Below are 26,847 nucleotides of genomic sequence, written 5' to 3'. Positions count from 1 at the left end.
GAGAGGCGAGCTGTCCCCAGGCCTGCACCATACGAAGCATCCGTTGTCTTCGGGGGCCCCGCAGGAGGGCTGCATCCACAGAGACAGGGTCTTCGCTCTTTATTCCAGCTGGTGGGGACAGTGCCAATGGGAAAGGGGTTTAAAGGCATCAAGGTCCTCTGGCTGTCAGAGTGGCCCTTGTAGTGCCGTCCCATCTCGTTTGCTGGGGCAACTGGGAGTGAGGGTTCATCCCTGACTGCACTTGCCTGGCGGCACTGCAATACTCTGGAGCTTGGTTTTGAAGTGCCGGCTTGGTCAATTTCACAGCAGTTGGGTCACAGGTTAGGTTATGATCTGATCCACACCAGGTGTATCAGTTTCCTGGGGCTGTGGAAACAAATTACTACAAACAAACGGAGTAGCCTTAAACGGTGACAGGTGTTTTCCCACAGTTCGGGAGGCTGGAAGTATGAAATCAAGGTGTTGGCAGGGCTGTGCTCTGTCTGGAGGGTCTAGGGGAGAATGCATTCCTTGCTTCTTCCGGCTTCTGGTGCCTGCTGCATCCTTTAGCATCTAGTGCCTGCATCTCCCTCTGCCTCATCTTCTCATCACCTTCTCCTCTGTATGTCTGTGTTATCTTCCTCTGCCTCTCCCTTATAAGAAACCTCGTGATGACATTTAGGGCCCACCCTATTAACCCAGGGTCATCGCTTCATCTCAAGATCCTCTATTCAATTACTTCTTGCAAAGACCTTCCTCCCCACCCCCAAAATAAGGTAAAATTTCCAAATTCCAGGGTTAGGACTTGATATCTTTGGGTGGTCATTATTCAGTGTACTACTCCGGGCCTTACTCACCATGACAGATGCCTTAATCTTATCCTGCTTTCCCTCCCTTTGTGGTCAAGTCTCTTCCCTTCAAAAATGTCACACAGACCCTGGAGAAACAAAACTGGGATGGTTGAAAGAATCCTGGGCTTGGGGTCAGTAGAAACAAGATTGGCTGGATTTGTCAGAGGCAGTCACCTGTCTCTCTCTGTCTCTCTGTATGTGTGTGTGTGTGTGTTTCTCCTCTCTCATCTCTACAAGGATGGCAGTGGTCAAGGTAAACTGCACCTCTTCCTCCTTGCTGCACTATTACAATGGCCTCCAATTATTTTCCTGCTCCTCTTTCTCTACAAACTACATTCTCTAATACAAATCAGATCATGGCAATTCTTTGCTTAAAGTTTCTATAGGGAGACAATAAAGGCCCTCCCAACACATTCACATCCTAATCGCTGAAACCTGTGAATATGCTCCTTACATGACAAAGGGGACTTTGCAGATGTGTTAAGGATCTGAGACGGGGAGATTATCCTGGATGATCTAAGCGGTCCCAAGGTAATCACAAGGGATGCAGAAAAGTCACAGATGGAAAAGGAGACATAGAGGTTGCAGAGATGCACTTTGAAGATGAACAGGGGAAATGAGCTAAGGAAGCAGGCAGCCTCTAGAAGCTGGGAAAGGAAAGGAAGCCAATTCTCCTCTTGGTGCCTCCAGAAGGAACCAGCTCTGCTAATGCCTTGATTTTAGTCCAGTAAGGCTGCTTTTGGACTTCTCATCTTCAGAACAATAAGATAATATATTTGTGTTGTTTTAAGCTATACAGCATGTGACAATTTGTTACAGCAGCAACAGGAAAGTAATACAGTCTTCAAGGGATTCTCATTGAACTTAGAACAAAGTCAGGCTTCTCAGCAGGGTCTACAAATGTTTACGTGATCAGACCACTGACTTCCTCTTTGGAAGGAATCTTCTACCACCTGATCCAGTGCTTACCAGTCTTCAGCCATGTGGTTCCACTTTCTGCTCCTTGACAGGCCAGCCCTCAGGTTCTGGCTCTTGACGTTCCTTCAGTCTGGAATGCTTTCCTCTGGCTCCTCATCTTTGAGCTCAAAATATCACCTTGTCAAGAAGGCCCTCCTTGGCTCCTTAGGTTAAACAGCTGACAACCCAGCTATTTACTGACAACCCAGCAGGTCAAAACCCTGCTGTCTCCTATCATGTTATTCACCATATTTAATATACATTTAATATGCATCCCTCCTAAACATCAGCTGCATGAGAAAAGGACCCGTGCTTTGTTCCCATCTGGAACAGTCATTCATTCTAAAGAGAGATTTGTAGAATGAATGAGTGAAATAGACCTTCTGTGTCCAATGATCTCTCTCCAAAGGCATGGGCTCCCTGCCATGGGTTCAGCCCCTGTAGTATATTAACAATAAGCAAATCACCCCCAATCCAGATTTGAGCCATGAGATGATAGAGGATGAGATTTGGAGGTCATTTCTGCTTGTTCCTCTTCTCTATCAGAGAGTCTTCTCCCCTTAGCATAATTTCCTAGTATTTCCTCTTTGCTCATCTACTTCCCTTGAAAGGGAAGACTGAGCTCTGCCCACTTACAATTAGTAGGATTTCCTGAAGATGACATTGAGGTCAAATATCTTCAGGGGTTCATCATCTAAAGTCCCCTTTTGATTTCTGCTGCTTAACTAGGGCATAATGTGAATCTGGTGCTGCTCATGTCTTAGGGAGTCAAGGAAACTCCCTTGAGAGCAAGGGCCCTTAAGTTGCATGGGTGTAAGGAAATACTAATTTCTTCTCTGTTTATGAGAGGCCCAAATCATTATGTTTGAAAGAATCTCTTTCATCTGGATTAATTGTGTCAGTCTGATCATTCACACCAGCTCGGAAACTCTCAAAGAAGGGATCCTTATAGTCCCTGCTCCCAACTCCGACTTCACCTCTAGGGAGGAGGGTTGACCTGGCTGGTCAAGATTGAGCACGTTTATTGGACACAGTGCTAAGACACCTCCCTCCCTTACTCCAGCCCATATTATGTGGTAGACAGCTTCAGACATGGCTCCCAATAGTCTCCATCTTGCCTATTTATCCTGTGTTTTTCCTGCTCTCCATACCACAACAATCAACACAGAAGACTTCTGTAACCAAATGTCTGGGAGGTTTTCCTCATCAACAAGAAGTGAACATCAGCTGTGTATCCTCCAATTCAATTCCTACCCTATCTACCTGGAAATAGCATTAGATCCCATAGGGTGAGGACTCAGCCCCCAAAACTGGCCCCTCCCCACCCACCAGATACCAGTCACAAATCCAGGCCCCTGGAACTTCTGATCAACCAACTTCTAGTTGGGGTTTCTATAGTCCCCTCTTTGGGATTGATTAATTTGCTAGAATGGCTCACAAAACTCAGGGAAATATTTACACTTACTTGTTTATTATAGAAGATATTACAAAGGATACAGGAGAAGATGTCTTGCATAGGGTGAGGTATGCAGGAAGGGGCGTGGAGCTTCCATGCCCTCTCCACTGGGAGAAATATGGAGAACCACTCTCCAGGAACTTCCACGTGGTCAGCCATCTGAAAGCTCACTCAACCTTATCCTTTTGTGAAGTTTTTATGGAACCTTCATGATGTCAGCATTTCTTCCCCCTGAGTATGCGACAGGGGACCGCCTCTGAAATGAGGGTCTTATGACCCACAATCAGAAAGCTGGGGGAAGATTAGAGTCCTGCCTGAAGGAGGGCAGAAGAAGGTCAGAGAGCTTCTATTTCCTGAGGTCTAAAGCATCCAACATTATAACAAGACTATCACAAGGGTTATGGGAGGTATGAGCCAGGAACTGTAGATGAAAACACACATATGTGTGTGTGTGTGTGTGTGTGTGTGTGTGTGTGTGTGTGTGTGTATAAATAAAATACCACAATATCCTTGTGTAATTCCTTCCCCTTGAGTGTGGACTGGGCCTAATGACTTCCTTATAATTAATAGAATACAGCAAAAAGGATATAATGTCACTTCTATGATTAGGTTACAGAAGAATGGGGCTTCCAGCTTACTGGTATTCTCATTATATTGACTTCTTAGTGTGTATAATTTGATGAAGCAAGCTTCTACTTTGGCAAGACCCACATGGCAACAAACTGCCAAGAGCCAGTGAAGAACTGAAGACCTCAGTCTGACAGCTCACAAGGAACTGAATTCTGGCAACAACCATGTAAGTAAGCTTAGATGTGGATTCTTCCCTAGCTGAAATTTCAGATAAGACCACAGCCCCAGCCAACACCTTAGCTATAGCTCATGTGAAACTCTGAAGACCCAGCTAAGCTGTGCCCAGACTCCTGACTCACAAAAAAGTGTAGATAATAAATGTGTGTTGTTTTAAGCTGCTAACTTTGGGGGTAATTTATTAACAGATAACTAATACAACCCACCTGATATCTAGGAGTTCTCTATGGAGTCCAACCACTTTAGGATTAGGATCCCATATTGAAAATGCAGCCAAATCTTCAAATCATAATAAATTCTTCATTTTTCTAGGCATTGTCCTATATGCATTTATTTCCCTCTTGGATCTTGTGAGTAGTCGTCACCGGTTGACAACAAAACTAAATGTTCTTGCATCTCTTGTCCAAATACCACTTTCATCTCACCCTGACATCTCCCCTGATTTTGGCAGGCTATATGCCAGGGAGACTAGCATTTATGGGGAAAAGTCCTTAGTTGATGGAGTGTGGTTCACTCACTGGGCAAGTCCCCTAGAGCTAAAACTTTGTTGTGTTTGGAAATTGCGATTCCATTTTGGAGCCAACATTGCTTGTCTAGGAAATGATGAGCAGCAGAATTTTGTGTAGGTCAATGCAGTCCCACATCAAAACAAGCAAAGATATAGGACCTGAGATACTGGGCTTTAGGGTATTTATTTATTTTGCTTTTTTAACTTTCACTTTAGGTTAGGGGGTACATGTGCTGGTTTGTTATATAGGTAAACTTGTGTCATGGGGATTTGTTGTACAGATTATTTAGTCACCCAGGTATTAAGCCTAGTACTCATTAGTCATTTTTCTTGATCCTCTCCCTCTTCCCACCCTCCACCACCTGATAGACCCCAGTGTGTGTTGTTCCACTCTGTGTTTCCATATGTTCCCATCATTTAGCTCCCACTTATAAGTGAGAACATGTGGTATTTGGCTTTCTGTTCCTGTGTTAGTTTCTGAGGATAATGGCCTCCAGCTTCATCTATGTCCCTGCATAGGACATGACAGGTGGAACTGGATTGGGTATCCCAGATTTGGTTCCTATGTATCTTGCTTTGCATTTCTTCTTGATTTCACCAGCATCTGAGCTTGTATGTGAGGTTAGAGAAAGAACTGTGGCAAGAATAAGCTCTGAGGATTTCAGAAATTTGTCCTCATGGGTTTGAAGTTCTTAAGTTGGCTGTGGTCATCCAATTGACAAGCCTAAACTCTGCTACCATGCCTTTATATGTTGAGATTGAAGAATCTGACTGTGGGAAAGTCCAGACTATTCCCAGCAATTTCTTTCCATCTGTTTTATTTCATCAATGTTCCAGTCATCAGATAATCTTCCAGCTGACTGAACATACACAAGCAAGTCCATCAGAGACAAACTGGGGAGGCCAGGCCAGAAAAACCATATCGTGAGCTAAATAAGTGGTAGTTTTTATTAAGCCGTTAGGTTGTGATGTGGTTTGTTACTCAGTGCCCGAAAATTGATGTAGACTTACACCATGTGTATGTTTCCTTCAACTCATCTTCTTGGTGGGTTTTGAGATCTTGAAGGCAAAGAACTATAACTCATCAGAAGGTCCAATTCAGGTCTCTGCCTTGGGTGGTGAGCTTGGCTATGAAACAATAGAGACTACTGTGGACCAATGCAATGCCAGGTGAACCATTCCTTTAATTGTTTATCAGTGTTGACCCATTTCTCATACATCACTAGCTTCAAGAATCTTTGGAGTAGCCCCAAATTCCCATCTACAGAGGATCTACCACTGTGGTTTCCTTCCTGGGCATACATCCCCTCTGTTCCAAGAACAACTTCCAATTTTTATTCAGAGAGTTGTTTTTCACCTATTCCCAGTTCCTGTGTTTTGAATGGCACTCTACCCCTAGCTGCAGAGGTACAGCTCATACTATATGTGATAGACATTCTGTAAAATGGTCCTTAAAGACTTCCACTTTCCAATAGTCTCACTTTGCAAAATCCCTTGCCCTTGAGCATGGGCTGGACTTACTCATAAAGAACAGAAAACAGAAACGTGATAGGATGTCACTTCTGAGATTAGATTGCAAAAAGACTGTGGTTTCCAAACTGGGCACTCTCACTTGAATCATGTGCCCTAGGAGAAGCCAGCTGCCATGTCCAGAGGCAGCCCTGTGGAGGGAACTATGAAGTGAGGAACTGGGGTCGCCAACCATGTGAGTAAGCTTGGAAATGAATGCCATCTTCCCCCAGCTGAACCTTCACGTGTGACTACAACCCTGGTCAATAGCTTAACCACATCCTCATGGCAGATTTTATACCACCTAAGTGACACCCAGATTCCTGATCCACAGACATTGAGAGGTCATAAATGTTTATTGCTTTAAAGTTTTGGGGTAACTTGTTACACAGTAATAGCTAATACAACTTAGGTTTGGTCAAAGTACCTCACTTGCCTCCCCTCTCCACCCACAGTTCTTGGCTCAGGAATGCACATGTGACCAGGCTGAGTCAACTGGAGTAAACTACAATACTTTTATAGGACCTCCCACTCTTTCTCACTGGACATGATCCTAGGAGGATGAGAGGCCAGGATTTCTGCAGCCATGTTGTCCCTGCAAGTGGGGAGTCCTGGATTATCTTATTGGTCTCTATAACACTAGTACCCAGAACTGTGCTTGGCTCAGAGTTGGGGCTCAATATTTATTAAATGAAAGATGGGTTTATATCTGGCAGAGGGGGAAAGTTTGAGAAGCTGGCATGGAATGAGGAGGAATAAGAGGCAGCAATGGTAACCTCTTCTACATAATACTGTCTTAAATGGAATGCATGTTCAAACATCTGTAGAATCCCAGGTATTTTTGTTTTCTAAATGTGATGCCTAGAACACAGTTTCTTCCTGAAGTTTAAATGGGCTTCAGCCAACTTTAACTGGCAGAGTTTCTAAAATTCTGCAAAGATGAGTGCACTAGGTAAGATAAATGGATTCACTGTATCTTTCCAGTGCTCCATTTACTGAGGTTTTTTCAAGAAGGGAAGAGATGAATACACTTTGTAGAGAGTCATAATGTACGTAGCGTGAACAGGTTTGCTCTTTCCTGCTACCCACTAGCCTTGGCAGCTACAAAGGCATGTGCTACAGATTGGATCATTCTATCTTTTGAAAAGAAAACAGAAGCATGACTTTATTCAGAGAAGAAGGTATCAGGTTGACACCCAGTGATTTAGTACTGTGCCACTGTGCTGTGAGAGTGTGTGGCTCCTTATCATGCCAGCAGGGTTTAGAAGCAGTCTCCCTTATTTCTCCCTCTTCTCTTGGGCCTCCCTGCACAAGCTGTTAAAAAAAAAAAAAAAAGCAAACACAAAAACAAAAAAAACGGCTTATACCCCCCGCCCTTTTTTGGCAGGTGCTAAGCTAAATTAGAAGAATATAAGTAAAAGGTAAGTCATTTTACAAATAGCAACATCCTCATGGACAACAAACAAAGGGTTCTCTCTGTACTGACACCAGCCTCTTTCCTGAGTTTTGTCATGGCTGGAATAAAATCTTATGTACTTTGTGCTAGATACATAAGCTTAATAAACACAAACCACATTGAGTGGATGGCTGTGCACATACCCTGATTAAGGGCACAAGAAAATATGCAGGTCCTCAAACCTGTGACTCATGAATGACAGAGGTCTCAACCTCAAGTGGCTACAGCAGCCAGGGAAATGGATGGAGGGTATAAGACAATAGGGGGTGGTGGAGACTGTGGCAAAATGAGAACATACACTGCTTTTAAAGGAGAGAGCATTTCTCAGTTCTGTAGAATTATTTCCATGTGGAAACATAGGCTTAGAGCTGCTAGTCTTTTGTTTCTTTTTTCAAGGGACTCTAAAAGTCCAGGAATTTATATAAAGTATCTTATTTTTTCATGTTCACAACGGTTTTAATTAAATAAAATTCCATGTGAGTAAAATTAAGCTTATCTAATGGCTATAAACTGGATCTTCAGTTTGTAACCTCTGTAACATGATCCATTTAAGAAAAGACATATAAACAAGAACTTGCATATAGTAATTCAGTTTAATCATATCAATTCTTAAACAAAAAATTTCCTCCAAGAGACAATAGTTCACAGTAACTGCAAAGCTTACTCACAATTTTTAAAAATATTGGTCATGCTTAGCATTCAAAGAAGATATTATAGAATAACTGTAAAAACTTTTACCAGGAACATTAGCTTCTGACTTGAAAAATTACAAATACTGAAGCATTTTGGTATCAGACACAGTAGTTTTGACATTGTCTGTTCATTTGATGAGTTTCTGGAAGTTTGGAAAATTGTAGCTCTATAATTGGATAATGCGCTTATTCTAAACTAAACATTTTCAAATGTAGAAAACAAACTAGCAAGCTACACATACAAAGAAAAGCCCTCTAAGACCAGCTTTCCACATGTTGAATGCCAGCATGTGCACCGTGAATCCTGGAAGACTAGATAGAATTGATACGTACGCTTGGCCTGAAGTCTTACACCCCAGGCTCAATGATGGAGTTTGCATTCACCTACACATTAATGACAAACTCTGGGTTAGTGTAAGAGAAGCCAGCAAATTCATTTTGGTCCAAGTTCATGATGAAGAGTTTGTCAGTGGGGGTCAGTTCCACAGGCTGTCTGGTGAACTCTTTGTCGAAGTTGGAGGTGTCTCTCTTGTCTCTCTGCCAAATGGAAAGTAAATACATTAACACAGCATAAGAAGAAAGACACAGGACCAAGATACGCCAGTCATCGGGTGGCTGATGCCGTCTCATGAGCAGACTCAGAAAGAGCCCTGTGCTGAAAATTTTTAGCAGCTGCACTCCACGTACTAGCTTTCATTTCACATTGTATGTTGGTTTGGGGATAGAAATGTGGTGGAAATTTTGTAAGAAAAGAAATGTCATTGAATTTCTGTAAGAATTGCCATAAAGTGGTGTGTGTGTGTGCATGCGTGTGTGTTCGTGTGTGTGTGTGGTGGTGTATTTTCTTTGGCTTTAGGATGAATTGAATTGGAAGCTACTTATTACCATGCTTAATGTTATAGAAATAACCATTAGGTAGAGCGTCCTGGAGAAAACCATTCAGTAGCAGCCCAGGTGGCTAGAAGACCTCTTTCTTGGAAAAGGTGAACTGCTGCCCATCTACTCTGCCCCTAAGAACGCAGAATGACCATGTGGAGAAATCAGATCACTGCGTAATGAAAGGAATTGACCACTGTCAGCTTGAAAATCCACCCACAGGCTAGAATTGGGTCTTTATCAGGCGGAAGTTCTCTCCAAAGACATTTTTAGCATGTATCTAGTCAACCAACTCTTGTTTGTTGAGAGAAAATCCAAAGCTTAAAGGAAGGTGTGTAAGGGGAGGCTTAAAACAAAATAAAACAAAACAAAATAAACTCAGAGCAACTCGATTCTCCTAGTAAGTCTGACATTTCTTTTTTTGTTCAGTAGGGAGGTGGGGAAGAAATTAACTCCCATTTACTAGCAATTGTTTGGGGCAAGTCTCACCAGGGAACATCAGAATGTGGGCTAATAAAAGAATCTGTATGATGCTCCAACCTCCTCAGGGTCCTTGCAAGCCTCTTGTCTTTTCTCATCATCACCACACCCACCTGGGGCAGGTAGAGTTGGAGTCCTCACCTCCTATATATGACATATGAGAGAACCGAGGCACAAGCAGGCAAGGCGGCTTGACCAAGATTTCAGCGGGTTCCTGATTTTTACCTGACAACATCGTTGCTACGTAGGCCTCATCTCAGTCCCTCGGACTGGAGGGACAGCCCAGTGGCTGTTTTATTACAAGACAACCAGAGAAGAAGGCCTTGGATTCACTAGTGCCCTGCACATTCCCGGGCTGCAGCCAAAGTTGTGTCAGATTATAAAGGCCAGGGGGTCGGTAAGTATTGACTAACTCATGAGCATTTGAGCCATCAACACTCAGGCTTTAGGTTTAGCCCCCTAATGGGCACTGGCTGTTAAGGATCTCTCATTGCTGGGTTCACTCTCCTTTGCAAAACACCTTTTACAAGACTTGCTTCTTTGTGGCTGCTCCCCTGAGATAGGTAAAATGTCTCTGTGGAGTTCCCTCCTTATTCTTGCCGTGTCTGTGTGAGAGTCGGGGAGTGAGGTGGACACACAGGTCTCAGGAGTACACATGGGTCTGCGTGGCTAGAATGGAGCAGGTTAAGATGCTGACGGAGCTGTTTCCTGGGGTCCATCTCTACCATGTCCCACCTGCCCTGTTTGTCTTGTCCTGTCTGCTGTTAGCCTGTGGGGTGCTATAGGAATTTCCATCCCCCAGGCACTCGGTGTGTTACTTCCGGTGTTCACAGCAAAGCTCGAATGTCTCCTCTTTAATATTGTCTGTGCATCTCTCTCCCAATCCCCACGAGTCACACTTTAGCATCCTTTAATTATCTTGATTGCACTTATTGCTTTCAGAAATTGTCTTGTTTATTTATTATTTCTCTCCAAGAAACAGTATTCTTGGAGAATTTCTTGGAGAGCAACAATAAACAGGGTCCTCATCAGGTTCTTCACTACTGTATTTCCAGTGCCAAGAATAGTGCCTGGCACACAGTAGGTTGTTTGTAATTATTTGTGGAATAAAGGAAAACTTGGGATATGCCTCTATCCTTTTTGCAACTTATAATTACCCCCGAGCCAGAAACTTTACTCTGAGGCAAAACAATGGAATGTATTCCCATTGATCCTAAATGTCTTCCAAATGGGCCACTGTCCCTTTTGAACCCCTGTATAAACTGAACTGTGTTAGGGCCCTTAAAGGTCTGAGAACTCCAGGACAGTGTGTGAGCTAAAAGGCAGGCATATTTGGAGCTAGAAGACACAAAGTTGTCTTTTTTTTAGGTCTCCCCTGGTCTCATCAACCCTATTTCGCTTTCCCTGCCTGTGGGCATCTTAGCAAAGATTACCTTCTGACCAGCCCCACCTTGGAAAGCCCTGTCCCCTTTGTTGTGCTGGTGATGGCTAATGCTTCAGATAACCACAAGGTCCAGACAGGACTTGCCTTTATGGACTTTGCCCTGTGGGCAGATCCCCAGAGAAAATACTCCTGGATTTTACCACAGAAGTTGGGAGAGAATGAGCTTCTCTGTTGAGATCATTTCTTTGAGGCTGATAGCATCTGAAGCCACGTGAGAACAGTAGCACTCATCCAAGGAGGGTTATTAATTCTACTGACCTCCCGTTAACCCCCCAAGAAGGCCCTTGTGGCTATGGCCCTGTCCTCTCTTTAAAAAGCTCTGTTTCTCAGTTTCTTCTGCACTGGAAATGTGGATAGAAAAGGAAGTGGTAGAAATTCTGACTTTCCATGGAAAGTTTCTCTAAAAGAGACTTTGACTTGAGTATCTATTTCTGCAAACTATTAAACTTTTGAAAAATAATGGCAAGAATTTGGAAAATGTTGAGTGCATTATATAAACACACTATATTCCTTCCTTCCTTCCTTCCTTACTTCCTTCCTTCCTTCCTTCCTTCCCTCCTTCCTTCCTTCCTTCTTTTGTTCTTTTTCTTCTTTCTTTCTCTCTCTCTCTTTCTCTTTCCATCCATCCTACATTGTTTTCTAAAGTTGTCTCAGATCATTTATCAATGGCCTCGTGTTTCTCCATGGTTTTCATCTTCCTGAGAGCATGTCCAAGCAAAATGAGATCATGAGCCAACCACCAGATGAGAGACCTCAAATCTTGCCTGTTGGTGGGCCTGGCTCAGAGATGCCTGTTGCCTTGCTACAGAGCAGAAAGTGCCCTGCACTGAGGATCAGGACACCCAGGTTTTTATCCCAGTTGATTGACTTTGGGCAAGTTCCTTCCTCTTTCCAGATGCCAGTTTCTCAATGATAAAGTGAGGGGGCTTTGCTCCGATTTTCCTCCTTCTCTAATTGCCGAAACTTGCCAGCTAGAACTTCAAGTTTGCTTCACCTTAGGTCCTGACTGCCACCATAGTGGGGACAGCAAGGACGGTCCCCAAGCCTGAAGCAAGAAGAGGACAGAGAAGGATGAACTGCAGGAGACTTTGCCTAAGCAGAAATCCAAACCCCATTCTTCCTTAAAGATGAGGCGTCTTACTTCAAGGACATTTGTCAAGTTGGTAAAATTTCCCTGATGGTCTCTCAGAAGCCCTGGAACTTCTGGAAGTCACTTGAACTGTGATAAGAATTCTCTTTAGAGCTGCCTGAGAATAGCAGGACACGGCAGGCGAGGGGGAGGAGTCACCTGCTGTCTTAATCCGTTCAGACAGGAGTGAAATTTCTCCCACCCAAGGGTTTCCTTGGGCTTTAGGGAGCTTGCAAAGCTGTTTGCTAGAAAGAATATTTAGTACAAGTTGGGAGGAGTGGTGATTTTGATAAGAAAATCAAGAGCCCCATGCATGTTCCCAGCTGGTCTCTAAACTTGACTTTGGGCACCAATATCCTCGTTGGCTCTGGCCAGGTCTTCCCACCCCACTACAGGCCACCAGCAGCCCCTGAATGGGCCACAGCCCCTGCCTCTCCGAGTGGTTGAACACTGGGGCCAAGATTAAAGCTCCACAGTTAGTTCCTTTCTCCTGAGTTCCCTCCTCAGTTCCCACTTTGTAGTTTAGGTCCACGTTTTTCAAAAAGATCAGCTTTCCTTGAAATAGTATTTCTTCTTCTTTTCTTTTTTTTTTTTTTTTTTTTTATTGTATCTCGATGCTAGAAGAAAAATGGCACATAACAGAGATTCAGATACAAATGAACATTTCCACAAACATCTTGCAAAACAACATCAAAGTGAGGAATACAACCATCTTTGTTTCAAGAAACGGTGTTCTTTTTCAGAGCACTTAATGAGCTTTCTAAAGCCAGTAACAAATCTAGACAAATCCCATTCCCACAGGCCTGAGTCTGCTAGGCTCCGCAGCCGTCTTCTCGGTTAAATCAAAGCAGGTCGTCAATGTGGTTAATAACATTTGAACACATATTTTAAAGCATGTGTAACAATGTGAGTCACTTTGTTTCCTTTTTTTTTTTTTTTTTTTTTTTGCATTTGAACATCAACAGAAACAAAACCCCAAAGCAAATAAAGTTTGAAATGCAATGTAAAACCAGGGCCCTTTGGGGGCCTTGCTAGAGTGACTGTGTTGTTTCAAGGAGTGGTGCCAAATGCCCTTTTCAAGTAGTTTGGGGATGAGAGTGATCAAAGACATAAAGTATCAGAAACTACAACACTGAGGTAGCACCCAAGCTGGTTGCCCTTTGACCCCTTGAAGTGCTTTTAGACTGAGACTGTCTAAAAGCACATTCTTGGAATTTTAGAACTTTGATAACTTTAACTTTGAGTTTAAAAAAATAACAAGTAACATTTTATTTTGAGCATGTTCTTTTCAAGGTCTGGTGCCTCCAGAACAGGTGAAATAGAGGGATTCCTCTTAGGCAAAGCAACTATACACTTGGATACAAGCCAAGCTCCAGGCCCGGAAGTAGAAGAGTACTGCTAACATCCAATTATCCACAGATTGGATGGTTTGGGGTGAATATGGCAGTGCAGAAAAAGAGGGAAAGAAAGCAGGCATTTTCTCTCCCCATTGGGTCTACTTAGCTGACATGCTGCGGAAAACAAATTGTAAGAGGACTTTGATAATGTGTTAATTATGCAGCTGCATTTTCCATAGGCCATCTGCATAATCCCATCTCATAGAGATGCTCCAAACTACCTGAGGACATTTGGATTCTGAAACACTGTCACTCTAGTCTCATCAGAAAATCAAACATGGATGCAACTTGGCAATGAAAAACATAAAAATGTCACCACAATAGCCGTTGAGCTTGAATGACAGAAATGAAGGACGGAGATCTACACATCTACTTAGCTCTTGACTTCGGGTTTTAAAAATTCAGAGTTAACAAAGGAAAATCCTTCGAATTCTGATTGGTCAATATTCCTGATGACTTCCTGGTCGGGAGGTGTTAGGACTGGTGGATGGCGGGTGAAAAATCGGTCGAAGTTTTCAGCATTTCGCCCACACTATGAGAGGGGAAGAAAAGAACTTGTGGTGGGTGGGAAAAAAACAAAAACAAAAGCCAAAATAAAACAGAACCTAGCATAATCGGGTGTGCTTTTCTCCAATCCCTTCCCCTTTCAGAAACTCAGAGAGGTTGTTTCAAATGATCAGAAATGAGAGCAACATAAAATGCAAAATTCTCATGACCTTTGGTGCATGACCTTGGGTTCCTGGCCTTCAGTTTTTGTAGCTCATGAGCTGTTCCTGGTGTCCTTCTGGGCAGTCAGGAGATGGATGGCAAAGGCATGAGATGGTGGGGCCAGAGGCATGTGGCATGTCCCCCCAACCCACCCCGAGAAGTCAGCCAAGCTCATCTGTTGGAATACATGGGATCAAGGCACCTGAGATGTTTCAGGGGGTGCAAGATGCAAAGTAATGACCCATTTATACATCACCTGGGAGATCCCAGTATTTATAGCAGCAGACCCCTCAAAGTGCTGTCCTCCAGCTCTCAATCAGGAGCAGTGGATGTTTTCCAACTCAACAGAACACAATTTATAAACTCCAGCCAATGGAGGAAGGTCCCAATGAAGATCTGGGTTTGATGCTTGCAACGCCTGGGCAACCACGAGGCTCCTGGTTAGCTGGAGCAGTCACTGACCATTAAGTGCAATGTGCCGGGAGGTAAATTCAGCCACTCCCTCTTCAATTAGGAAGGAGGAATGTGGGAGGAAATACAAACCATTGTTTGGTGAAGCAATCAGGTTCTAGAGAGAAAATAGTTGCCATTTCTCACCCATCCTGCTGGTCTTTCTATATAAAAAAGGCTCCTATCTGAGGCAGAGTTATAACACATATGTGCATATACCTGTGTGTACATGTGTGCATGCATGCACGAGTGCTCACACCTGTACATGCTAATTCCCACCTAATGAGAAGGGGCAAACCACTAATTTGGGGTTCCTTGTTCTTTGCCAGCAAAACCCATTTGCACAAAAGCTCTATGTGTTTCCAACACAGTATCTATAGGGGGTAACCACAACCTAATAGTATAATAGTAATAGTAGTAATAATAACCATGACTGTCGATATTTATGATGCATTTGCTATATGCCAGTGCAAAATGCTCTTTACTGGAAAGTTCTTTACTTGCATTACCTTATTTAATCTTCCCAATGGCCCTATGAAGTGGGTATTATCATCTCCATTTTATAGATGAGGGAACTGAGATCAGGGAGATTATGTAATTTGTTCAAGGTCGTTACAGTGAACCAATAGCAGAGCAAGATGAATCAGGTCCATCTGACATCAGAGCCCAAGTTTCTGGCTCCATTTTACAAGCAGAGTGGCCGTGCACAGTGGCCCACACCTGTAATCCCAGCACTTTGGGAGGACGAGGCGGGTGGATCACGAGGTCAGGAGATTGAGACCAGCCTGGCCAACATGGTGAAACCCCATCTCTCCTAAAAATACAAAAATTAGCCAGGCATGGTGAAGGGCGCCTGTAGTACCAGCTACTCAGGAGGCTGAAGCAGGAGAATCACTTGAACCGGGAGGCGGAGGTTGCAGTGGGCTGAGATCATGCCACTGCACTCCAGCCTGGGTGACAAAGCAAGACTCTCTCTCAAAATAAATAAATAAATAAACAAACAAATAAATAAAAAATACAAGTATGGTGGCAGCCTGGTGGCTGATTGACTAATGGAGTGGGAAAGGAAGACAAGGATGGGGAGGATGAAGTCTCTGGTTTGAATAACAGAGACTGTGGTTGTATGAACTCAGAGAAAGTGGGAAAACTGAGAAAGATGATTAATTCCATTTCGAACAATGACTTTGAGAGGCCAATGAGAGTCCCGGTGATGACCAGAAGAAGTCAGAAGCACAGGTTCTGGGCCGGGCGTGGTGGTTCACATCTGTAATCCCAGCACTTTGGGAGGCCAAAGTGGGCAGATCACCTGAGGTCATGATTTTGAGACCAGCCTGACCAACGTGACAAAACCCTGTCTTTAAAAAATGAGCTGGGCGTGGTGGTGCATGCCTGTAGTCCCAGCTACTCAGGAAACTGAGGTGAGAGAATTGCTTGAGCCCGCGAGGTGGAGGTTGCAGTGGGCAGAGATTGCACCACTGCAGAGCTCTTGAAAAACCTTTTTTTTTTTTTTTCTCCAGCACAGAATATGGGGAGTGGAAAGAGATAACAAGAGTAATAAAAACCAGTGAGCACTTTCAGTGAAACAGACATTTGCCAAGTGTTTTTGCATATATGACTTTTTTCATTCATGTAACAACTCTGTGAAATAGATGTTTTATTTCCATTTGCCCATGATAAAAATGCCCCTTAAAGTGTCTTAGGACAGCACGAGGAGAACCAGGAGAGAACAGTATCAGCCAAGCTAAGGACTGAGAGGAATCCCAGGAGAAGGGCATCGGTATAACTAAAATATCTTTAAGAGGTCAAATAGGAGAGTTGCTGAAAAGGGAGCATTGCAGTTGGCAACTGGGGCGATACTGATGAGAAATGGAGGGCTGCCACTGGACTTCAGTTGCTGGAAGAGTGAAGGTACATTGAAAAAGTCAAGAGGTGCATGCTCTTCTTCAAAGCCTTTTTGTTGAGGGAAGCAGAAGTATTTGCTGTGCATGCAAGGGACTGAGGTCTCCAAGAGCCTCTGCCTCCTGCTCACTTCTTATCTGAGTAAAAGTGAGTCTGGGGCTGGGCGTGGTGGCTCACGCCTGTAATCCCTGAACTTTGGGAGGCCGAGGCGGGTGGATCACCTGAGGTCAGGAGTTTGAGACCAGCCTGGCCAACATGGTGAAACCCTGTCTCTACTAAAAATACAAAAACAGCCAGGTGTGGTGTCAGGCGCCTGTAATCCCAGCTACTCGGAAGGATGAAGCAGGAGAATCACTTGAACCCGGGAGATGGGGGTTGCAGTGAGCTGAGATGGCACCATTGCATTCCAGCCTGGGCAACAAGAGGGAAACTCTGTCTCAAAGAAAGAAAAAAAAGTGAGTCTGTAGACTGAATTCAAACCCCAGCACTCTGCTGCCCACTATCTGTGCAATTCTGGGCAAATTCCTTCAAGTCTCAGTTTCCTCTTTTGTAAAAGGGGAGCAATTTTAATTCCTATCACATTGGGGTTGTGATATGAGGATAAAATGAGAGAATGCAAGCAACAGGTACTGAGTATGTGATCAACGCACCATGGCTCCGAGTATTATTTAGTTCTCATTTTCTACTCCAAATCCCTACAGACAGATAGCATATGTTTCCTATAATAGGGCATTTTCATGGTGTTTAAGTTTTAAATACTAAGGAAACAGTCTTGAATTTTTAAAAGACTCTTGTCAGACTTAAGGAAACCTATTTGTCATTCCAAGCTAAATTGCTTCTGCTGTTTTTGTTATCTTGGCTTCAGGTCTCAGAAAATGAAAACTCTCTGACACAGTAGCAAGACCTGGGGTCTGTTCTGCTGGCCAGTGGAGGGAAACTCCCACAGAAGGATGACCCCTCAGGGTAAACTCAGAGTGGTTAGGACTGTTGTCCAGATTCATTCGTTTGTTTATTCATTTTCTCATTCAGACGGATGTATTGAGTACTCACTATGTGCCAGGTTCTGTGCTAGTAGAAAATGATACAAAATCCATGCTTCATGGAACTTACATTTTACTGGGGAAGAGAAGCAACAAACAAACGAGACCGTAACTGTAAATGTGAATATATATTTTAGTGCCAGAGAGAGATAGGTGATGTTAAGAAAAATAAAGCCAAGGCAAGGCGGGTTGACTCACGCCTGTAATCCCAGCACTTTGGGAGGCCGAGGCTGGTGGATCACTTGAGCTTAGGAGTTCATGGCCAGCCTGGGCAACATGGTGAAACCCCGTCTCTACCAAACATACAAATATTAGCTGGGTGTGGTGGTGCACACCTGTGATCCTGGCTACTCAGGTGGGCTGCGGTGCGGGGATCCCTCGAGCCCAGGAGGCAGAGGTTGCAGTGAGCAGAGATCAAGCCACTGCACTACAAACTGGGTGATAGAATGAGACTCTGTCCCAAAAAAAAAAAAAAAAAAAAAAAAAAAAGTAAAGAAAAAAAAAGAAAGGCCAGGGGATGGAGTAAGAGTGATGCCATTTTCAGCTTGGAGGAAATGACCTTTGAGCAAGACCTCAGTGGAGTGAGAGAGGGTGCCCTTTGGATGTCAGGAGGAAAGGCATTCTAGGCAGAGGGAGCTGCAAGTGCAAAGGGCCCGACAGAGCTCACCTGGCATAGTCACCAAGCAGCATTGAGGTCAGTATGGCCAGCGCAGAGTGACCAAGGGGCCACAGAGTGGACCACGAGCCAGAGCAGCGTCCTTGATGTCCCTGATGGACAGTGGATTTTCATCTCAGCTCAATGGGAAACTGCTGGAGAATGTAGAGCCCCGAATGATATGATGACGTATGTTTTGTTTTTACAGTATATCATTGTTTTAGAGACATGGTCTTGCTCTGTTGCCCACGCTTGAGTCAGAGGCATGATCACAGCTCACTGCAGCCTCAAACTCCTGGGCTCAAGCGATCCTCCCACTTTCACCTCATGAGTAGCTAGGACTATAGGTGTACATCACCACACAGGACTAATTTTTTTTTTTTCTTTTTTGTAGACATGGGGGTTGTGTGGGAGGGTCTCGCTCTGTTGCCCAGGCTGGTCTCGAACTCCTATCCTCAAGTGATCCTCCCACCTCAGCCTCCCAAAGTGCTGGAATTCCAGGAGTGTGCCACCAAGCCTGGCCCTGACTTACATTTAAACAGGATCACTGGTGTGGTGTACAAGGATAGATTAAACGAGCGGGGGACAATAATGGAAACAGGGCAACCAGTGAGGAAGTGGTTACGATAATCCAGGTAAGAATGACGGGCGCTTGAAGGCAGGTGATTGGTAGGGGGATGGAAAGATGCATTCAGATGTGGGGTATGTTCTGAATTCAGAGTTGACAAGATTTGCTGATGGATGGGGTGTGGGGTATGAGAGGAAGAGAGGCATTGTTGGTGACACTGGCATTTTTGGCCTGAGCTATTTAGTGAGAGAGGAACATGAGGAGTAGAGCCTACTTGAGGGGGGAGATTTAGTACTTGCTTTCCTTTATGATAAGTTCAAAATTCCAGCAGACAAGTCAAGGAGTCCCCTCAGCTGTGGGGATTGCAGAGGTTCGGGGAGCTAGACTGGTGGCCATGGCATCAGGGAGAGACTGCCGCAGTCATCCACAGGAGAGGAATGGTGGCTAGGACTGTAGAAAAGGGAGGTGGAGCAGACAATAAAGAGGTGCTGGTGGCACGGACTGCTGGTGTGGCATCCTGGTGTGGCTATAAGGCAGGCCTGTGTGTGTTTTTCTTGGCCTGGGTGTTGGAACCCAAGTCAACCGGCGTAGGAAGCACATTAGCTGAGACACGGAGCACCTTCAGGGACCATTTTTCTTTAAAAACCATCCATTTCCCATCCACGCCAGAAGGCTGTTGCTTCGCCTGGGCCCCCCCAGAGGCTGTGATGGGAGACAGTGAAACAGCTTCTGGCGGCTCCACAACCTCCCTCTCCCTCTCCCCCTCCCTCCTGTCTCAGAGAACAATGAAATCTTTAAGTGAGATAGCACAGAGGAGACGCAAGAACGGGGCTTAACCAAGGGGGTGTGACACAGAGGGAGCATGATTTCCCTGCTAATCAGCGGCTTACCGGGCTGGCAGATCACAGCCTCCCTGTTAAGTGTTTCTGTGTTTTTCAAATGGAGCTGTCACTGACCATTAGCTTCAAGAGCGCTCCCTAAATGGAGACGTCAGCCCTTGGGAGACACAGCCCAGATCAGCTTCCTGCCTGCTGTGTCCTTGAAGTATGGGCAGCTCGGTGGCTGGGATCTAATTAAAAACGCACCATGGATTGCACCTGCCTCTCTGGCTTGTCTTGGGTGAACACTTCAGCCTCACTCAGCTTACAAGAAAAAAAAAAAGAAAAGAAAATCCGACCCCCTTGTCATCAGGGTACATCAATGGGGCTCCTGGGACAGGAATGGGGGCCAGAAACCAATAGGGTTATTTAAACCACAAGCACCTCTTTCAGGATTAAGGAGAGGAGTAAAAAGGTTGATTTGTTGAATTACGCTCCTGAATTTAAGAATCTAGACAGTTTGAAAAGCTTATCTGTGACCTGTTACACGTAAGCTCTTTTTCTTTTCCTCTTCTCTTTTAATTTGTTTCATTGAGTTAATAACAGAGTCTTGCTGTTGAATGTGGAGTTGGCAGATCACTGCCACAGGGATCTCTTTTTTGTTTTGTTTTGTTTTGTTTTGTTTTTTGAGACAAGGTCTTTCTCTCTTGCTCAGATTGGGGAGCAGTGGCGTGATCATAGCTCACTGCCACCTTGAATTCCTGGGCTCAAGAGATCCTCCTGCCTTGGCCTTGGGAGTAGCTTGGGACCACAGCTGTGCACCACCGTGCCCGGCTAAAGGGATCTTTTAAAGATGCTGACCGGGTTATGCCATTTCCCTGCTCTTATCTGCAATAGCTCCCCATTTCCCAAAGCCCACACTCCTTAGCATGGCTTAAGGGGCCATTTAGGACCTGTTCCTGGACACTTGGTCAACAGCCCCTTCCCCAACCCCCTGAGACACCTTCCAGCCATACTGAAATATTTCCAGTTCCTGGAACACTCATGAACTCTTGGAGGTGACTCCAAGCCCTTGCACAGGCTGTCTCCTCTGCCAGGAGCACTTGCTCCCACTCCTTCCCCATCCATCCAGCTATCTCCTGTGCATCATTTCTGTCTCCAGAGCAGTGTCACCTCCTCCATGAGTTTTTTCCTGACCTCTCCTCTATACTCCCGGGTTTATCCCATCAAGATATAAGGCGTTCATCAAAGAATCGTTAGAGAAAGCAAATGGGAATCTACTATGGACCAATAGGGGAAACAGTTAAATAAATAATGATACATCTATTTGATGTATTACCATGCAAAACACTCTTAAAAATTAAAAGAAGATGTAGAAGAATATGAAATGACATAGTTATATAATTACTAACAGTGTGTACAATATCTTTCCATTCTATAAATTATATACACAAATGTATATGTAATATCTGTACACATTTTATACACAGGCTTATGGAGATTAGAAGAATTACAGATGGTTTTCATCTTTTTCCTTTTCCCCTTTATGCTTGATTATATTTTTAAAATTTACATAACAATCAGGCATTATTATTATTTTGTAATAAGAAAAGAAGCTGTGAAAGCTATTTTAAATGAGAGAGCAATTATCACGGAAGAAATTGAAAAATAGAAATAAAGAGAATGGGAGTATTTGGGTAAACTGTTAAGGTTAGCCTGATGCTACTTTAACATGCTTCATCTTAGTAAAACACTCTAAGGCAGCAGGAGGATCGAGTGAGGCTAGGACTGTGAGACCAGCCTGGGCAACATAGCAAGACCCTGTCTCTACAAAAAATTTAAAACTTCTCAGGGCGTGACGGCACATGCCTGTAGTCCCAGCTACTTGGAAGGCTGAAGTCGGAGGATTGCTTGAGCCCAGGAGGTTTAGACGGCAGCAAGCTATGATCATGCCTCTGCACTCCAGCCTGGGTGACAGAGTGAGACCCTGTCTCAAAACAAAATGAAACAAAAAAACTCCAAAACAAGGGGCTGCTTTGACGTGTATTTTGGTGCTAAGGGATAATGAGGAAGGCTAATAATTGGGTCTTGTAGATCCTCTGCCTAGCAGCATGCCGGACGCTGGCGATACATAAGAGGGTACCTATTCTTGTCCCCATTGAGCTTAAGGTCTAGCAGAGGACACAGATGCACACACAGGCCACTGCATGGGACCATGGGACAGGTGCTGCCATTGAGCACAGAGGAAAGGAACCCAAGAAGGGCCAGGAACACTGTATGGAGGAAGCGACATTTCACTTGAGTGGGACCTGCAAGAAAGAAGGAGGAAAGGAAAGAGCTGGAGAAGAAATGGAGGTAAAAAGAGGGTATGGACAGGGTAAGATGGTGGAGGAGAGGATAAGGCTCCTCCCTGCTGCTGTTGTCCAGCCCAGTTTGATGACATGAGGCTAGTGGCTCAAGGAAGCTACCTGCCCAGCCTCCATCAAGACACCAGGGCGCCTTCAGGATAACAAGACCAGAAGGTCACAATGAAAAGACATCCAAGTTACATAGTCTAGGCAAAAAGACAAACACATCTTTCTTTTTTACATGTGCACATCCAGTGAAACGCAGGGTCGTTTCTATGCCTTCCAGTTTCCCACCGCCAAACACAGGAGGGACCCACCCAGGAAGAATCAGATGTGCAAAGCTGCCTACACATTTGATCATTTAAAAAAGTCATTTGTGGTCTGGGCTTTGGCAGAAAAAAGAGAGACTGGAGTCTTCTTTTTCTACTAATAACGAAGGTCCCTTACAATCAGGGATCTTTTACCTCTTATGTTTATTTAGGGAGGAAGTCAGTAGGAGTGGGGTCTTTTGTGTTTCATACTAAGTCTGTTTCGTTTTGCTCTTGCTTTTCTTAATTTTCATTAAAAAAATAATATCCAGTGTTTTGATTTCCTCCAGATCTCAGTTTAAATGGCACCTTGTCAGAGAAGCTGTTCCAGATCACCTTCAAATAAAGTGGATCCTCATTGTTCCCTCCTGTTATTCTGTATCAAGATATCCTGTTCATTTCTTTCACAGAAATAAAATCTAGTATATCTCAATCTATAATTATTAATACATGTTCATTCTCTGTTTATTGTCTATGTTCTCATCTAGACTGTAAGCTACACGAGAGCAAAGTCACATCTGTTTTATTCACCACTGCATTTCTAAGACCCAGGCACAAAAAATTATCAAATGGACAAATAATAGTGTATGTTAAGCACTAACTACGAGCCAGATATTGTGTTAAATGTTTTGCAAGCAGTATCTCCTTTAATCCCCCCAAAAGCTCTATGAAGTCCTTGCTGTGCAGTGAGAAAATGGGTTTAGAGAGTTTAAGTATCTGACCATGATTTGATTCTAGATTTGACAAGAGATCCAGACTCTTCTATCATTCTCCTACATTTATCGCAGAAACAAACAAGCTATTAAAAAGCACCAAGAGGCGAGGCATGGTGGCTCATGCCTATAATACCAGCACTTTGGGAGGCCCATGTGGGAGGATCACGAGAGGTCAGGAGTTTGAGACCAGCCTGGACAACATAGCAAGAACTTGTCTCTACAAAGAATTTTTTAAAAATTGGCCAGGCATGGTGGTGCATGCCTATAGTCCCAGCTGTTCAAAAGGCTAAGGCAGGGGGAACCCCTTGAACCCAGGAGTTGGAGGCTGCAGTGAGCTATTACTGTTCCACTTCACTCCAGCCTGGGTGACAGAATGAGACCCTGCCCCCCCAAAAAAAAACCAAAAACCAAAAAACAAAACAAAACAAAAAACAGTAATTGTAATAATTTTTCTTTTTCTTTTTTTTTTTTTTGAGAGGAAGTCTCACTTTGTCACCCAGGCTGGTATGCAGTGGCGCCATCTCGGCTCACTGCAACCTCCACCTTCTGGGTTCAAGTGATTCTCCTGCCTCAGCCTCCCATGTAGCTGGGACTACAGGCGCCCATCACCACGCCCAGCTAATTTTTGTATTTTTAGTAGAGATGGGGTTTCACTATGTTGGCCAGGCTGGTCTTGAACTCCTGACCTCGTGATCTGCCCACCTTGGCCTCCCAAAGTGCTAGGATTACAGGCATAAGCCTCTGCGACTGGCCATAAAAAAATTTAAAACACACAAAAGAGTCCTTCTTAATCCTGCCACCCCAAATCTCTGTATTATGTTAACATCTTGGCCTGTATCCTAGATGACTGATGAATAGATGAATGGATGTTTTTTAGTTTTTAGACAAAGGTGGAAACATGACTCTGTTCTTTTGCTTGCTTTTTAAGAGAAACTAGATGAAATACACTCTAAACATCTTCCCATGTCAACAGAGTATCTTTTTCTTTCTTATCTATTCTTCACCATTCATCCTAAACCCACATTGCTGGCTTCAAGTAAACTCACCCTCAAATAGTAATTATCCCTTCTATTTGCCTATCTTTTTATAGCTTTGATTCCCACAAGGCTGTGAGATAGGCAGGAAAAGGATTATCTCTACTTAACAGATAATTTTAAGAGTTAACAGTTTGTTCCGGGTCATATGGAGTCAAGTAGGAGAGCCAAGATCCAGAGCCCATCTGTTCAATTCCAAAGCCCATGGGCTTTCCATTACATCCTATTGCCTCATACTATGTATCTGATTGTGTGGCATGGACTTAAAAGTTAAGCTGACCTGGGTACCAATCCTGGCTCCAACAATTCACAGCTATACAACCTTCAGGCAAGTTAGCTAAGTCCCCTAAGCTCAAGTTTCTTGTAGGATGGGGTGAGAATGACTTGATAAAATTCACATCAAATACTTAACGTGGTAGCTGGTGGCTGCTGCTGAGGGCTGACTGACCTATTCCTGTCCAGTGAGTAAGTCTGATAGGGCTGTGCTCTGGCTTGAAAGGAGTCCTGTAAGCTCTGCCAAACCCCAAATTCCTACCCATATTCCCATCCCAATTACAAGCAGAATGAGGACCTGCCAGTGCTACTTAAGACATAGAACAGAAACCTTCCCACTTAGCCTGGTGCATCATGACAGGAAGCTACAAGACAAAGCCAGGCCCTGGGGCTCCCAGTTAGAGGAAGTGAAAAAAAGACATGTACCCTGGGGAGCAAAAGGGATGTGTTTTCAGTCCCACCCAAGCCTCACTTCCTTAGAAAGACATTTCAAGTACGTTCACACACCATCTCTGCGCTGTTTTCCATATGCCATTTGGTGGTGGTGGGGGGGGGGCGGGGGGCATTTTGTGGTTATTTTTAAGAAACTGTACTTGTAACAAAACAAAAAGTAAGCTTTCTCTTCTCCTCTCTGGGTCATGAGCAGGTCTCAACCTTCCAAATTCAATTGTCACTGGAAGTCTTCATGGAGTTCGAATTTCTATCGGGAGTGGCTGTGAAGGCAGGAAGAACATCAGCAAATGTGGTGATATGGTTTGAATGTGTCTCCCAAAGTTCATGTGTTGGAAACTTAATCCCCAAGGCAACAGTGTTGGGAGGTGGGAACTTTTGGAGGTGATTGGATTAATGTTATTACTGTGGGAGTGAATTTACTTAAAAATTAAGTTACCCTCTCTCATGTACTCTCTTGCCATGTGATGCTTTCTATCAGGTTACTATGCAGCAAGAAGGTCCTCCCCAGATACAGCCCCTGATCTTGGACTTCCCACCATCCAGAACCATTAGCCAAATACATTTCTTTTCATTACAAGTTATCCACTTTTTTTTTTTTTTTTAGACAGGGTCTCTCTGTCACTCGGGCAGGAGGATTGCTTGAGCCTGGGAGGTCGTGTCTGCAGTAAGCTGTGATCACAACAACGCAGCCTCGACCTCCCAGGCTCAAGCAATCCTGCCTTAGTCACCCAAGTAGCTGGGACTACAGGCATGTGCCACCACACCTGGTTAATTTTTGTAGTATTTTTGTGTGTAGAGACAGAGTTTTGCCATGTTCCCCAAGCTGGTCTCAAACTCCTGGGCTCAAGTGATCTGCCCACATTAGCCTCCCAAAGTACTGGGATTACAGGCATGAGCCACTGCATCTGGCCCCAGTTTCAGGTATTCTTATAGCAGCACAAAACAGACTAAGATAGACACACAATGTAATAAAAATGAAGAAGAGGGGCTTAAAAAGGAGGAGTTACTCTGCATTTATCCTACAGATAAACTCACTTATGTAGGAAACTAGGAAGCTATTCAAAGGGTGATGTAGAGATAGATGTGCAGATAAGAAACAATCTCCAAGATAGAGGGGAATAAAACAAGATACAGAAATTGTATACAGCATGCTAACATCCTTGTGTGTGATGTAGACTATTTCTGAGCCTGAACACATCTTCTCTAGAAGGTCGCACAAGAACCTGGTTGCAGTGGGTGTCTCTAGGAAGGAGAATCAAGAAGCCTAGCTAGGAGCCATGGGTGAGGGGATTCTTAATTTCACTTTGTAGCTTTTAATGCTGCTTGAGTATTTTATTTTTTCACATTTTTTTAAAGGGGAAAGGATTAGAGCACCCAATAATATGGTGAGGTCAAGAAAGATGAGACAAGCTTGTGAAAGGAGGCAGTTTTCAGGTCACTGATGACTCAATGAGAAAAATATCAATAGGATGGTGGGAGCAGAAGCCAGATTGCACCAAACTGAGGAAAGAACAAATTGTCAGCAAGTGGAAACAGCAGGAACTGGCAACTCTTTCAAAAGCGTATTTGTATGCAAAGTAAGGTAGGGTAGTAGTCCTAGCAGTAGTAAGAGTAGTAGTAAGGAGGATTCCCAGGTTTGAGGTAGAGGATTTTTAACATGAAAAAGATATAGCAGGTTTATGCACAAAGGAGACAGTCAGGATAGAGTCAGAACAGACAGCTGCTGTTTTTGCCCAGCCATCAGGCATTCATTGTCTTTTCTTCTAGTGACAGTGGCTTTATTTTTCTTAAAGGAGATATTCCTTCTCTTCTTTCAAAATGTCTGATTTAGATAGGACATTCTGTCTCTTTTTTCAAAATGTCTGGATTAGATCCAGTTCCCTGGCTAAGAGGGGCAGGTGACCCAGGCCCAACCAATCAGCATATTCCATCCCCCTGGTGCAGGAAGCGATTCCCCTAGAGATGGGCATATGACCCAATGTCTTCCAAAAAGATTGAGTCCTAGGCTGCTGGGATTTTATAAAAAGGAAGCCCTT

The 26,847-nt window shown here is 44.0% G+C and overlaps 1 protein-coding gene across 2 annotated transcripts in view; it reads right to left on the bottom strand.

Moving 5' to 3' along the window:
• Positions 1 to 8,097: 8,097 nt before the first annotated feature.
• Positions 8,098 to 26,847, bottom strand: part of PRKCB (protein kinase C beta) — a 382,229-nt gene continuing 363,479 nt past the window's right edge. The window contains exon 17 of one of the 2 annotated variants that reach the window (XM_007988069.3): positions 8,098 to 14,073. In XM_007988069.3, coding sequence (XP_007986260.1) covers positions 13,915 to 14,073 — 159 coding nt within the window. In that variant the 3' untranslated portion in view covers positions 8,098 to 13,914. The remainder of the gene's footprint in view (positions 14,074 to 26,847) is intronic. The other variant, XM_007988070.3, reaches the window with a different exon arrangement.

The sequence above is a fragment of the Chlorocebus sabaeus genome, chromosome 5 (assembly GCF_047675955.1).
Source record: "Chlorocebus sabaeus isolate Y175 chromosome 5, mChlSab1.0.hap1, whole genome shotgun sequence".
Classification (NCBI taxonomy): Eukaryota; Metazoa; Chordata; class Mammalia; order Primates; family Cercopithecidae; genus Chlorocebus; species Chlorocebus sabaeus.
The sequence above is the reverse complement of the archived record's forward strand: the minus strand, read 5'-3'. Positions and strand labels throughout refer to the sequence as shown.